The 13,887-nt window shown below is 49.0% G+C and overlaps 1 protein-coding gene across 3 annotated transcripts in view; it reads right to left on the bottom strand.

The window, feature by feature from the left end:
* CACNA1E (calcium voltage-gated channel subunit alpha1 E) overlaps positions 1 to 9,883 on the bottom strand; it is a 313,512-nt gene extending 303,629 nt beyond the window's left edge. For 2 of the 3 annotated variants that reach the window (XM_039249320.1, XM_039249321.1), the window contains exon 1: positions 9,617 to 9,882. In XM_039249320.1, coding sequence (XP_039105251.1) covers positions 9,617 to 9,882 — 266 coding nt within the window. Of the gene's footprint in view, positions 1 to 9,616 lie in introns of all 3 variants that reach the window. The other variant, XM_039249319.1, reaches the window with a different exon arrangement.
* Between the last annotated feature and the right edge of the window lie 4,004 nt (positions 9,884 to 13,887).

Below are 13,887 nucleotides of genomic sequence, written 5' to 3'. Positions count from 1 at the left end.
TTTTTTAAAATTTTTTAATGTTTATTTTTGAGACAGAGACAGAGGCAGTATGAGCAGGGGAGGGGCTGAGAGAGAGGGGAACACAGAATCCGAAGCAGGCTTCAGGCTCTGCTCTCAGCACAGAGCCCAATGCGGGGCTTGAACTCTCGAACTGTGAGATCATGACCTGAGCTGAAGTCGGACGCCTAACCAACTGAGCCACCCAGGTGCCCTAACTTGAATCTAAAGAATATGATGCTAGTTTGAGAGTCACTATTCCTGATGGCCCAGCATCCCAACATCCCAGAATGTGGGATTTTTTTTTTAACAGAGTCCACATTTCTAAATCGTGATCCATGAACTCCCTGAAATGGAATACAAATTGTATGTGTATTTCTTTCAGGGAAGAGAGGTGCATAGCACCAATCAGAGTTCAATAAGAGTTGTGACCCCAATATAGAAAGCAAATAAACAGAATACTGTGGGACTTGGCAGTCCCAGTTCTCCAAAGAGCCATCTAGACAGCCATTCAGATCATTCCTGACTCCATGGTTCTATAACCTGAGCATCTAAAGACATCAACCTGCAACCAAGCAGTTTCGAATCAAACATCCCCTGACCTTGTTCAGGGAGAAAAGAGATGGGACGAGTATAAAAGGACATTGAAACAACCCAAGCCACTAAAGTTGGATGATTCGGTCAAGTTGGGGTAAGAAGAGAGAAGAGAATCTGTCAACCTCTTCATGAGATGCCCATTGGAAGCTCTCTCAGAAATCTCGATGGCTCATTTTCAATGACAGCCTACAGAGACAAGTACACCCAGTCAGATGTCATATCAGCTTACCAGCTGGAGAACTTGCCCCGTGAATCCAAATCTTGCTGAACAGTGAATCCATTTAAAAAATTAGGACTTTGTTGTAATATGTCACAACCTGACAATATGTCAATTGTACCAGGATTCATCTCTAGGTCCTAGAGTATTTATAGAGCCTAAAGGACTGATTTCTAGAACAATGCAGGGATTCCTCTGTTATCTGGTGTAGCTAGAGAAGAACACTTTGGTTAATTTAAGCAAAAAAGTGATAAATAGCTACTTTAAATAATCAATATGGATTATAATTTGCAAAATCTCTGAACACAACAAAGCGCACACACCATTCAAACAGTGTTGAACACAATGTCATGAATGCTTCATTCGTAATATCCAGGAAGCACTATGGCATTTTGTGGTGCCTGGGAGCCATCGGAACAAATCTCACTTGTTATTATACTATAGATCTCTGTACCAAGTAATAAAGAGTTCTGTATAATAAAATGCCAGGTAACAAATACTGTGTCATTTTTTATCATAGTCATTATTGGGTAATACAGAAACTGAAGTGGTGGATAGCAAGATCATGAAGTAAAAAAAGTTTGTCTATACAACCTCCAAATTCCTATGTAATGACCCCACCAGCCATCCGGTGCCTTCACTACCTCCTAGCAACCTTCTCTCCCCACACTAGGGCCATACCTGGTCCTGCAGGTACAGGTCAGCGCAACACTAGGCACCTAAGAGATACTTCACTGATGCCTGCTGTTAACCAATAGTAACCAATTAATTAACTCATCCGGCATAATTTTACCAAATGTTCGACATGAGCCAGTCTTGCATTAGGTACTGAAATTAAATAGGGGCATGTCTGGTGCCAGTTCTCAGAAGAGCCTGCCTTCAGTTATAAGGTGTTAAAGCCATGTATAGGCTACTATATCACTGCTCCCAAGACCATCTGTATTTTGACAGAGAAGTCCTGAAGCCTCACTATCTGAACGCAAAGGTAATGGAAAGGCTTCCACTTGGTATATGAGAGAAATTTGGGGGGAAGACTCTCCTCAGTGATTTATTAAACTGGTCTTCTCTAAACGCAATGCAGGACAGATAATGAAACCGCATCAAGCTGTGGTTCTCAATGAACAGTTCCAAGGCCGGCAGCATCAGTGTCACCTGGGGACTTGTGACAAATGCAAATTCCCAGGCCCTACTTCAGACCTACTGAATCTGAAACTCTGGCAGTAGGGTCCAGAAATCGGTATTTTAATAATGCCTTCAGTGGATCCTGAGACCCATCAAGCTAGAGAACCAGTGACATAGATGATACGGGCAGTGCATATGTATGACTTTGCCACAAAGAAACAAAATGAGGAATTAGTCTTGATGCTGACAGAAGTCACCTCCTGGAAGGAACAGTCACTGACAGAATAGTAGCAAAATAGTTCCCAACAGCACACAGCTGGAAATTGCCAGGATGCTGGTGAGTGACTGTTGAAAATCCATTTCATGCTCTTTGACTCTGACCAGCCCCATGAGACAATGGTGTGGAAATTGAGAAAGAGACACAGAAAGTTTGAAACACTTCAAACCTATGCCAAGTTGAAGGTTGAGAAAGGCTTGTGAGAACTAATTTTCCTCCCTGCATTGCTTTTCAGAGCCTCTTCTCTGTGAGAAGCACACACAATGCTTGGCATCTCAGCCACAGAAATTATACCAGGGTCTGATTACTATAAGCCTCAGTTTTTGACATTGATTAGAGAATTTCTTCCTTTCCCCTCTCATCTGTTACCCACCAGTCAGCCACATCCTCTTCATCCCTTCTCTAAAGGGGAGAGGTATATAAAGACTCCACTCCCAGCTCTAATGACAGAAGCCTTTAGAAAGCTAAGGCACACATCTGACACAGACTTTCCAAATTCTCCAGGGATGGGAAGAACAGATGTACCACAAATGCAGCATGAACAAATGCAGCAAAAAAATATATAGCTTCAAAATTATGCAAGGTTGCAACAGCAATCACACCAACCACCCACAGGCAAAAAGACCACACTTGGTACAGGTACCATGCACAGCCTCTCCCTGAAGCCCTACACTGGCTGGACCACAGGCGCCTGTAGCTGGAGCCTAGCCCGGGCCACAGTCCCAAGCCCTGCCCACCTGTGTCAGGATGAATTTTTAAACCCACACTTTAAAAATGGACTTTTTTTTTTAAATATTCCGAAGAAATAAGAATGGAGCTGCCTAGCCCTACAAATTTGAAACTCAACATGCAATTAAAAAAAAAAAGGCACTCCTAAGAAGTATCCACTGCTCTGCCAGGGGCAGGGTGGGGAGTATCTTAGATAACACACTTTTTAGGCATTCAGTGCCATTCTCCTTAATCTGGCCCATTTCTCCTTCTTCAAGACACATGTCCTGGCTGCTCCTTACTTGCAAAAGTACACCACAGCCATCCCTTGAAAGGAGGACTGACACATAAGGGACCATCAGGTTGAAGGAGCCTAAAAACTCGGTGCTGTACTTTCTGCCTTTAAGTAAGAGCGACGCTGGAAATAGGCTAGTGAGCCCACACACGAGTCATCTCTGTGCAGGTCCAGAATGCATGGGAGGGGAAGTGTTGCCACAGGTCACTGGCATTTTTATCCCTCCTTGATAGGGACTGCTTTAAAAAAATTTTTAATGTTTATTTTTTTTGAGTGGGGGGGGGAAGAGAGAGACAGAGACAAAGACAGAGCACGAGCAGGGGAGGGGCAGAGAGAGAGGGGGAGACACAGAATCTGAACAGGCTCTAGGCTCTGAGCTGTCAGCACAGAGCCCCATGTGGGGCTTGAACTCGTGAACCAAGAGATTATGACCTGAGCTGAAGTCAGCTGCTCAACGGACTGAGCTACCCAGACACCCCCAAACGGGACTGCTTTAAAAGCCACATAGTGGTGCTGATGACATAGAGGATGGGGAGTGGTACACATTAATTTCAGTGCCTGCTCACCCCTCCAAATTCCTATGTGAAGTCTCATTGAAATTTGAAAAGAAACAATTACAGGAGCCTCCTGAGCTCTATGGCTCACCATTTATTAGCATGAAGACCTGGGATGACAAGAGCATTCAGAGTGACAAGTACTTGGGGGACATAAATATCTCCTAGTTAACCATGTTCTCTGAATAGAGGAGGGGAGCAGCTACATATTTATGGGGCACCCAAATGTAACAGGGTAGGAGGCAGTCATTACAAAAACGGCAAGAGAAAGTATGTTGAAAGAGAGCTCTCCCAACCCTTCCCCCCCCCCCCCCACTGCCTTTCTTCGTGTCCTAGTCCCACTGCAAAAACAGAGGCTGGAGAGGAAAAAGTCCATCTGTGAAGCTGGTCCTCGGCAAGAGACCTTGCCTGTATCCAAGAAGACAAATAACCTTCCTTTTCTGAAAATCCTAGAGAAAACCCACACATATAATGAATTATTCACAAAGGCTGAACCTAAAAATGCGTGAGGGAGAAATACAGAAAGATGAAAAAGGGACAGCGGACAAGCAGAAAGAGAAAGTCTTTCTCTTTGACTAAAAGGGTAGTCATTACAGTCATGTCCAGGTTCCCTCCTTCACGTCTGGGTGGTCAGCGATAAGCAAAATAAGATGAGCAGAGTGGCCTCTGATAGCTGGCTTGCGTGGCTGGGCTTTGGGAGACCCGCAGCTTCCTGGGAGCCTTGAGGATGACAAAAGGGAAGCCACTTGGCTGCCGGTGGAACCCAAGGAGTCAAGAGTTTGCAGGAGTTCTGACAGCTTAGCGAATCTCGACTCCATTTTATTTTAACTAAGCACATGAAGACGGGAGGAAAACAGATGCTCCCATAAAGAGGGGGAAGCAGCAGAGTTTGAGGCAGGGGGGAAAACCCTACATTTTATACAAAGCAGCTAAAAAGAGTCCAGCAATTCTGGATGGAGCTAATAAATTCCAAAGTCTGAATCTTTCAGAAGATAAAAAGACCTGTTCTCATTATTTCCCTCCTCGAACCTTTAATTCATAGCGTGCATTCCGCCTGTTACAGGGAAAGCAAGTGGAGGGAAGCGGAGACACGGGACATACAAGCCAACAGACAAAACTATCGCGTCCAAGATATTTTTGTCTCCAGCCTCCTGTCATTTCATTTCTGTCAAACTCCTTCACTCCAGCTCACTCTCCAGGCTGCCTCCCAATGACAACTGGTCCCCACGACAAGGCAGAGGCTGCTTTCCAGAGGAAACATTACCCACACCTCATTTGAAAGGCCAAGCCAATGGGCACTTTGGAGATTATCCTGGGAGGCTCAGAAAATGAAGATCTTTCTCCAGCAGCCGCAGAGCCAGTAACAGTCACTGTCTGCTTCACTGTCTGCTTCTTGCCCAGGTACACAGAAGATGCGAAGCCCTTCTGCATTATGTGATCATAGGATATAATTACAGACTTCGTCCTTGTTAGCTGCCACCCTCCGCCCTAATCAAGGCACTCTGACTCACGATCCATTAGCGTTACATCAAACCTGAAATCCTTGCCAAGATTACAGTCTACTATCCTGCAAGGTGCTATATATTTATAGACAACCAGAACAGTAGAAAAGTTTATGTCAAAATGGGAGATGTGGGCACTAACACTTTTAGTAATCCTCACCCAAATCCTCCAAAGTAAGTGCACAATTTACAACAGCAAATTTACCATAATAAAGCACATAACTTCTGACCCAGAGCCAGAGGCTTTTGAGGCTACAGTGAAATTCTCTGCAACAAGAAATCATGGCTGAATATCTACAAGCTCATTATAATGAGCTTCAACATCTCAGTAGCTGCAAACACAGTTGATCTTCCTACTTTTGGCCATGTACACTCTTCCATGAAACATGGGTCCCCCTGCTGAGATGACCCCCATTATCAGTTGTGGGGGGGATCTCCCACTGCCCATCAATGACACAGAGTCCCCAAGTCAGATGTATTTCCTCCTCTCATCCTCTGACCTAAAAAACTCCAAACAAGTGTGGGGCATCTTACAAACCATGAGGGAGACACTGTATGTGTTCACAGAGTAACCAGGCCTGGGAATGGAAGGGTCAGAGCTGATAAGCATGAGGCACAGTGGATGTGGGAGGACACTCAGAGCAGCTGATTCCGTGAGGAAAAGGGAATCCTTTTGTTACATCTATTAGATGAACGAGAAAGACATTGGAGGGATCATATAGAATGTAACATCACATTTTAAATCAGATTAGCATTTTCAAAAAGGTTATGGTATCCATTGCATAAAAGAGTGTCATAAGAAAATAAAATTATCTCCCTATGCAGATGTAGCTTCCAAGAAAAATGAAACGCATTCAGAGTGGGCTGTAATTTAACCACCATCTTTCAAGCCAAATCAGGGTTATTGTGAGCATTTCTTTCCATAAGAACTAGACTTCCTCTATTCAATAACTGGAAAAGATTACCCCCAGCCACCCGCTCAAGCCAGAGAATGCTATAAGTATAAACTCAATAATTCCTTTCACTTAACTGATCTTTTCAGGCCAATTTGTTAAAAACTGGTAACAGGCAGTGTGAAGAGAGGCTAACACAGCGCACATTCCCTCCTAGCCCCGCAGTGACTTCCTGCAGCCCATAAAAGATGTGTCAGTCTCAGAGACATAGTGCACAAAGTCCTCAAGCATGTTGTTACATGTTCATGTGTCAGTTCAAAGGAGAAGGTCTTAACATATTTTCTGAACAATCTTCCTTTTCCCAAAAATTCTGGCCCTTACAAATAGTACAGAAGCACTTCCCAGACATTAAGGTGCATAGTAACCACCTGGGGATTTTATGAGAATGCAGATTCTGATTCAGTAAATCTGAAGTGAGGCTCAAGGTCCTGAATGTGTAACAGGAATAGGCCCCTGGTGATTCAGTTGTTGGCTCTTCGCTCTCTTTGAGAGGCAAAATCTAGAAGGTGAGTTCATCTAGAACTAAGACCCCTACCTTCAGGCTTGCTGAAATTTCTGAAGGACCCCATTAAAATAACAGCTAGTGTTTACTGGGTAATGAGGCAATGTTCTACAAACTGGACTCTTATTACTTCATTAAATTCTCCCAGTAACTCATTAGTATCACCTTCATTTTACAGATAAGGAAACTGAGTCAGAAAGTAATGAAGTAACTTTTCAAGGTCACAGAGCTGGTGAAGGAACTGAGAATTTGAATGCAGACAGCCTGGCTCCAAAGTTTTACTGGTAACCACTGCTCACAGTGAAGAAAGGGAGCGATTTCAGGAAGCAGCAGAGTGTGTAGGTAGGAAGGAAAGTGAGACTGGCATTTCAGATGCAGTATTGGAGAAAACGCAGAACGCACAGAAGCGCAATGTTTCCACACGGTCACCACCAGAGGGAATATATATTAGACAATCACGTACAGCTAGGAGGGGGGAAACAAAAAGCAAATATGGTGTATAATACGGTGTATTTTAAATTTTCCAACCAGGCTCCTCTACACACCTTAGCAGATGTTCTCTGAACACTGTTACAATAGCCTACATGCTGTAGAACCACTGCGAAACTTCCAGCTATCTGGATAGAAGAGACCACTGGGACCAGGCTCTTGGCCAAGGCAGAGTATGATGCTGAAATCAACTCCCCATTCTCTCCTTTGACTCTCTTTGGTCCATCCTGGCCAAAGACAAGGAAAGGGCGGAGTAAAATTCACTGTCGTACCTTGCGCTCGCAATGCCTGGTAGAAAGGCGGTGTCTTTGCAGCGGAAGAGAAAACGTGAAAAGCGCCAACCGCGTGGTATGGGAACCGTGCTTCATTTCCCAGCTCCCGAAACCAGGCCCAGCTGGAAGTGCCCGAGGTGCTGAACCGGGCTGATCCCTGAGCCACGGACCCCTGGGGAGTTTCCCTGGCGCTGTCCTAGGTGCCAGAGATGGCTGCTGGCACCCTTTGCCACCCACGGGGTGGATGGATGGCTTTGTCTACCATCAGGAAACCGAGGGGTGCCTCAGTAAATACGACCCTAAGAGAGGGGCACAGTAAAGCAGCACCTGGAGGGTAGGAAATTTTAGAGAACTGTAGAGGCGGACAGGGGAGCGCAGCGCCGTGGGAGAAATCCGTAGAAACCTGACTAGAGGAGTGTTTGCTGCCGCAGCAGGCATCACAATGAGATCTGTCCGCTTTGTGCTGCGCACCGGGCAGGCGGACTGCAGGGACAGGACCCTTCCTCCTCCTCAGTATCCCCACCCCTAGATACGTTTAACTCAGCACAGAATGGCCCCGAAGCACTCTGTGGGGGTGGGAGGAGGAGGGGAGTGCAGAGAGGAGGAGAGAGGAAGCCCAGCCAGGGGTGGCTGTGGGAGGATTTGAGCAGCAGCAGGAAGAATATCTGCTTAGAGATGCTCCTTCGTTTCTAATGAGGGGTGCTGCCTAGAAGCACCATGCGCCAGCCAATCGCAGTGCTGCTGAGGCAGGGAACTAGGGAGAAAGGAGGGGAAGGCCAAGACTGGGGTGGGGGTAGTAGGGAGATGCCCAGGCCCTGGGGGGAGTGAGCCCCGTGCCTCACTGATACTAGAGACCCCATGCATCTCCAGCTGTCTCCCTACTGCACACCTGGGGGGTGGGGGGTGGGGAGAGAGGAGGACAGAGAAGACTAGGGGCCTCCTTTGCAGGTACATCCTTCCCAAGAAATCTCTTTCCACAAGCATCAAAATCCCATGTCTCCAAACCTACCTCCCCCCGCCCCCATTTAAAGCCACGCCACTGGCTTGCTTCCTACTAAGTACCCTCCCCACCAAACCCGTTCCTAAAGACCTTGCCAGATGCCCAAATTCTTAGTGATGAACAAGGCAGTGAGATGCCTAATCAGGAGCCTGTATTTTGGTGCACTTAATTAAACCTGCAAAGAAGCTCCTTCCATGCCTGTTCACCCTGAAACCGCCACCATCAGAGACACCCCCACAAGCTCTTTGTGGAGAGCAGTTCTTTTGGGGGTAGGAAGAGACAGACGCCTTGCACATCTCTGGGCTCAGCTGGTGAATTCAGGCCCAGCAGATCAACCTGAATCTTGGGCACAAGGAGAGGACTCAGCTGAGTCAAACATTGAGAGGCAGAAGTACCCAACCCAGGACTAAGGGCAGGACGGGGCTCTGATGAGCTGTTCTTCTTTGGCTGAAAAGAAAACTCCACTCTGAGCTGTCTGGGCTGTATCATTAGAGATTGCCTGCGCTGACACATTCATTTACTCCACTCTCGGTGGAACTTAAACTCAGTCCCCAGAGTTAGCTGGATCCCTAGCCAAATGGCTGTTTTATTTGTCCATTTGTCTATTTGTCTACAGGGTTTTGGCCCAGACTCTTGAAGCTTCTGAAATGATAAATCCGCTCAGGGAGCCTGGACTTCCTCACAAGCAGATAGTGCAGGTGTCTTTCCAGCTGGTGGGGATGGGGACAGAGGGGGTGGCTTTGAGGGAGGAAAAGGGGAGTGAGTATGAAAGAAAACCCTGAGATTTGGGGCAATCCATTCTCTGTGAAGGGCCTGAGGGGGTCTGAAAAATCAGACAAAGCCCAGCCCAGAAAGGGGCAGATACAGCAACACCATGCACCCGGGGACGCCAGAGATTTCCACAGAGGAAAAATCAAAAACCAAGTCTTACCTTGAAAAGCACTAGTGCCCACACTGGTCTCTACAGACACCAAGCCTGCCCCTCAGGTGCACCGAAGTAGAGTGCACTCCAGCAAATGGGCAACTTGGCACCAGCAAGGGGATGGGGGATACATTCCACGCTAGATTTCCCCCCTTAGGGGAAGAAATGCAAAGGGAGAGAGGGGAGTTATGGTGGGCAAGAAAGGATATGGCCAATCGATGAGCTTCTTGGCGTATTTCCTGACAATGTTATCTTCTCCGAAGATGAAGAGGGATCTGTTGACGGTGAAACAGTTCTGCCGGACGGGAATGGGGTTGTACAAAGCCATAGTCCGCGCCCTCTGCGCTTTCGACTGCTTGTAGGCGGCCGCCGGCCCCGAGGCCGGCACCGGGGTTCCTTGCCGGTTCCTGCTCTGGTCCGAGTCTCCATCGCCCGACCCCGGCCTGCCGACCACCGCCTCCCCGAAGCGAGCCATCCTGAAGTTTAAACAGACAGAAGACACACAAAGGTGATCGCGGCCGAACACCCGCACACAGCAACAAGCAGAAAGACACACGGAGACTCAGAGCCGCATCCAGACGAGCACGGGGACCACCGCCTCCGGGGAGCCTCGCGAGCTCTTCAGAGAGGAGGCAGCAAGCAGCCCCGCCGCTCTGAACTGTTGAATCTAAATGCAACCTCTGCGAAGATCCATTCCTCAAGGGGGGGGGGGGAACGGGGGGGGGGGAAGAGCTTGGGGGGTGCTCAGTTTCTGGAGGCAATTTTTTTTTCAAAATGCCAGTGTGTGGTGGCATTCAGGGACTGAAGAAGAGAGGGGTGGAGTAGGCTGCTCTTCAAACATAGCTCCTCTTCTGGCAGACGCACCACCTAGTTCTAGAAGAGAGGCAGGCACCGGCCCGCTAGGTAACAGTTTGGTGATTTATTGGGGGTGGGGGGTGGGGAGGAAGGGAAAAACGAAAACAAAAGAACTTAAAAAAAAAAAAAAGAGAGACAAGTACGGGGTTACGGTGACATGGTTTATAACGCCAGCCCCGGCAAGTCCATCTAAGAAATTCCACAGCCAAGACTTGGGTCTTTAAATCTGCCAGCACAGACGCATCCAAAGGTTGACAGAGAGGGAGGGGGAAGAGCGATACTGAGGTTCCTGCGCAAACCGCAACGCCCAAAATATCAAAAGAAGAAGTCAATCCAACCGGAGAGGGACACACGACTTCAAAGCTCCTGCGCTTGGGATAGAAGTTGAGCAGCCTCCAGAGAGCAGCGGAGCCCGAGGGCTAGCATCCTGCCGGAGCGCTCGCCGCCGCCGCCGCCGCCTCCCCGGATCAGCATGCAACAGCGATCCGCGGCTGCGCCGGGGCGAGGGCGGGAGCGGGCGGGCGGCCGAGCACTCGGGCGAGGGAGGAACAGGTTGCCGGCGAGCCCCGCCGCGGCCTGGCACGGGAGTTGTCCAAGGACCGAACTTCCTCCCGAACGGCTCGGCGTCTTCTGCCACCGCCAGCCCCACTCCGGGGAGCAGAGGGGAAGGTGGGAAAGGAAAGCAGGCGAGGAGTTGGGGGGGGGGGGGCGGCGAGCGGAGCGCAGAGGCGCAGCGAGGCGCGCGCCGGAGCGCCTGGAGAAGCGGGGGCGGGGCCGGCGAGGACAGGAGGGGCGGGGATGGAGCCGGAAGGACCCCGGCCGACCGCGGCTGCAGGGGCCTGGGAAGTGAGGCTGCTTTGGCTGATAGATTTATTTAGCCAGAGGGTAGCGGGCCACCTCCGCCGCGGCCCAGCAAGAGTCGCCTCTCCCCCCTAGTAACGCCGAAGGGAGAGTGGCGGGCGCAGCTGGCGGCGCGGCACAGTCCCCACAAGCGAGCCGAGCCCAGGCCCGGCGGGGGCGCACACGCACGCGCGCACGCACTCGCGCCTTCCGTCCCCGCCGAGGCGCCGGCCGGTGCTGTGCCCCGCGCAGTGGCCGCCCAGGCGGGTAGTCGAAGCCTTTGCGCCGTGCGCGCCGCGCGCCAGGGCCGGGTCGCTGCTCCTCCACACCTCCCAGTCGCCAAGGAACGCTGCCCAGGGATTTCCGCGGAGAAGGCAGCACCCATTCCCTGTCTACCCACTTAGCAACCCGCAGGCCCCGTGAGGCACGCTAGGACCTCTGGGGGCTCCGCACTCTGGTGTTGGTGCCAGCCCCCCGCGGGAGCTCCCGCCCTCCCTCTGCAAATGCGACCTGGGGCGGCCTCCCGGGGTCAGCTCTCCAGGAGCCCTGCGCATGCATTTCTGGAAGGGTGGCCCAGATACTGGGGCCGCAGATGGTAGTTTGGGGCTAACACTACCCTTCTCAAGGTCTTATCAGGGGGCCCTCCCACCCCTTTTACTCATAAGTCCGCTCCGCTGACTTCCTCAAACCCACCCCGTTAATGAAGAAAAAAACAATTAGTATCTGAGCTGCATTAAGTGGGAAAGGTGTACTCCAAGGCCCTGAGAAAGGTTTAGCAACCAGGCCCTCTCCACAGGTGACTCGGTGGTTTGACCCGAACACAGGTAGGTACCAGCCGCCCCCTTCCATGTCTACACTAGCTGGAACACACATTTTCCTCTGCTTTTTCCAATCTCAGCCTCAACACAAAGCTCTATCCAAATCCTCTCCACCTGAGCAATGTTGGAGAAAAGGAAGCAGCAGGCGGCTGAGGAAAGAAATAGACACTAAGGCCAAGACGTTGGAAACCGTAGGTGAATGTAGCTTCACGTGTGTGAAAGGCAGCGTCTCTCTGTGTGTGAGATTAACTGAGGGGAAGAGAGGTGACATCTGAGTGAGAGGCACGTGTGTTCCTATGTGTATGTGTCTGTGTGGGCAAGGCCACGTGAGCACTGACACAGGTCTACTGTGTGAGAATATATGTGAGCATGTGTGAAGGGAAATTTCTCTGGGTACCGGAAACCCAAAGGAGTGATGTCACTGCTGCCCTTGGGATGGCATGTTGACCTTTTGATTCAGGGTAGCCTGTTTCAGGCCAAATCACTATACAAGGTGTGTCAGTTCTAATTATTATTTTTATTTCCTATTACTGCCTTGCTCTGTCATTCTACCTACCTTAATTGGAGGGTCCTTTCCAGTCTGGATACCTAGTCAGAAGTAAAAGGGAAGATGGTGCTATGAACCATGAGGTCCCATCAGCCTGTTAGTCACTCACAATGGTCACAAGTGGTTGTCTCAGTAACCCTGTGAACTGTGTAGATTAGAAAGGGCTTTCAGAAGTGATCAAACCCATGCTTTCAGGAAGAACCATATCCACCACACAAAATTCATTCAAATCAATCATCTGATAATTATTCTTGAGCATCAGACACTGTTGGCACTGAGATATAATAATGAACAAAATAAATGATGACCCCAAAAATGTGTCCTTCGTCTTGGATTAAATTAGGTTCTATAACCTTACTGGCCAGAGTGCCTGACAGACCTCATTCTCACACTACAACTTCACCCCTTTCCTCTGTGTCCCGGCCTTAGCAGGCTTCAGGGTGGTGTGCCCATTTGTTAATGCTCAGAGGAAGCAGGGCTCTCTAAGCTTTATCTCCTGGAAGAGATTCCTGGAAGATCTGGAACCTCCAGACTTGGGTCTTCAATGTCACCCACTCAGCAGAGAGGCAGTACTAATTCTGCTACCTGTCTCTACAATGGTCTGTGTTCTCTGTGGCTGCTGCAATTCTTTAGAGACCTAGGGTCCCCAAGACAGGATATTACACCTGGAAATGTGAAGCCCCAGTAGAGGGGAGGCTTGCCTTCCTTGCATTCTGAGGAGACAAGAATCAAAAGCACACGTGTTGGGGATAATGTAGACTATGGTGCAGAGTCTGAGCTCCTCTGTAGCAAAGTTATAAATAGAGAATTCCTGGAGGACGCAGCCCAAGAGGAAAGAGGCAAACGTGATGATATAAAAGTCTTTGGTAATGGACTTGGTCCAAGGGCAGTAATGCTGGGAGGGAGGCATACTCTCATATTTCACCACCACATCTACCATCCCCCACTGTACAGTCACAGCTCTTCAGACCTTTGAGATCTGTGAACTTTTCTCATGCTCTCTAATGCCCCCATTCTTCTGGGCCCTAGAGGGCTAGAATTTTAATGGCTGAGTAACATTTTATGTGTGTTTAATAGTTCTCAGCTAACATAAACCTCACAACAAATCTCTGAGATCAGCCTGCTAACCCATGTATTATGACCCTGATTTGGTGCACAAATTAGCAGAGTTTCAGAAACATTAAGTAATTTTCCCTGGGCTTCTAACAGATCTTCCAACTTCCACTTTATAACTCTTTCTAATACCCAGTCCAATGTCTTGTGGATGGTAATAGTGTAATTCCAAATTGTTCCTTGTCAAGAGAAGAAGCTATACAATCACACTAAGCCTATGGGAATTCTATGCTTGCCATCCTCAAATTGTATCTGATCAGTGGCCAATCTCAGTGGCTCCTGAGACCATGCTGGGAAGATGCTAAAC

Source organism: Hyaena hyaena, unplaced genomic scaffold (genome assembly GCF_003009895.1).
Source record: "Hyaena hyaena isolate Hyena2069 unplaced genomic scaffold, ASM300989v1 scaffold_337, whole genome shotgun sequence".
In the NCBI taxonomy this organism is placed as follows: Eukaryota; Metazoa; Chordata; class Mammalia; order Carnivora; family Hyaenidae; genus Hyaena; species Hyaena hyaena.
This window is presented reverse-complemented; position numbering and strand designations above follow the sequence as displayed.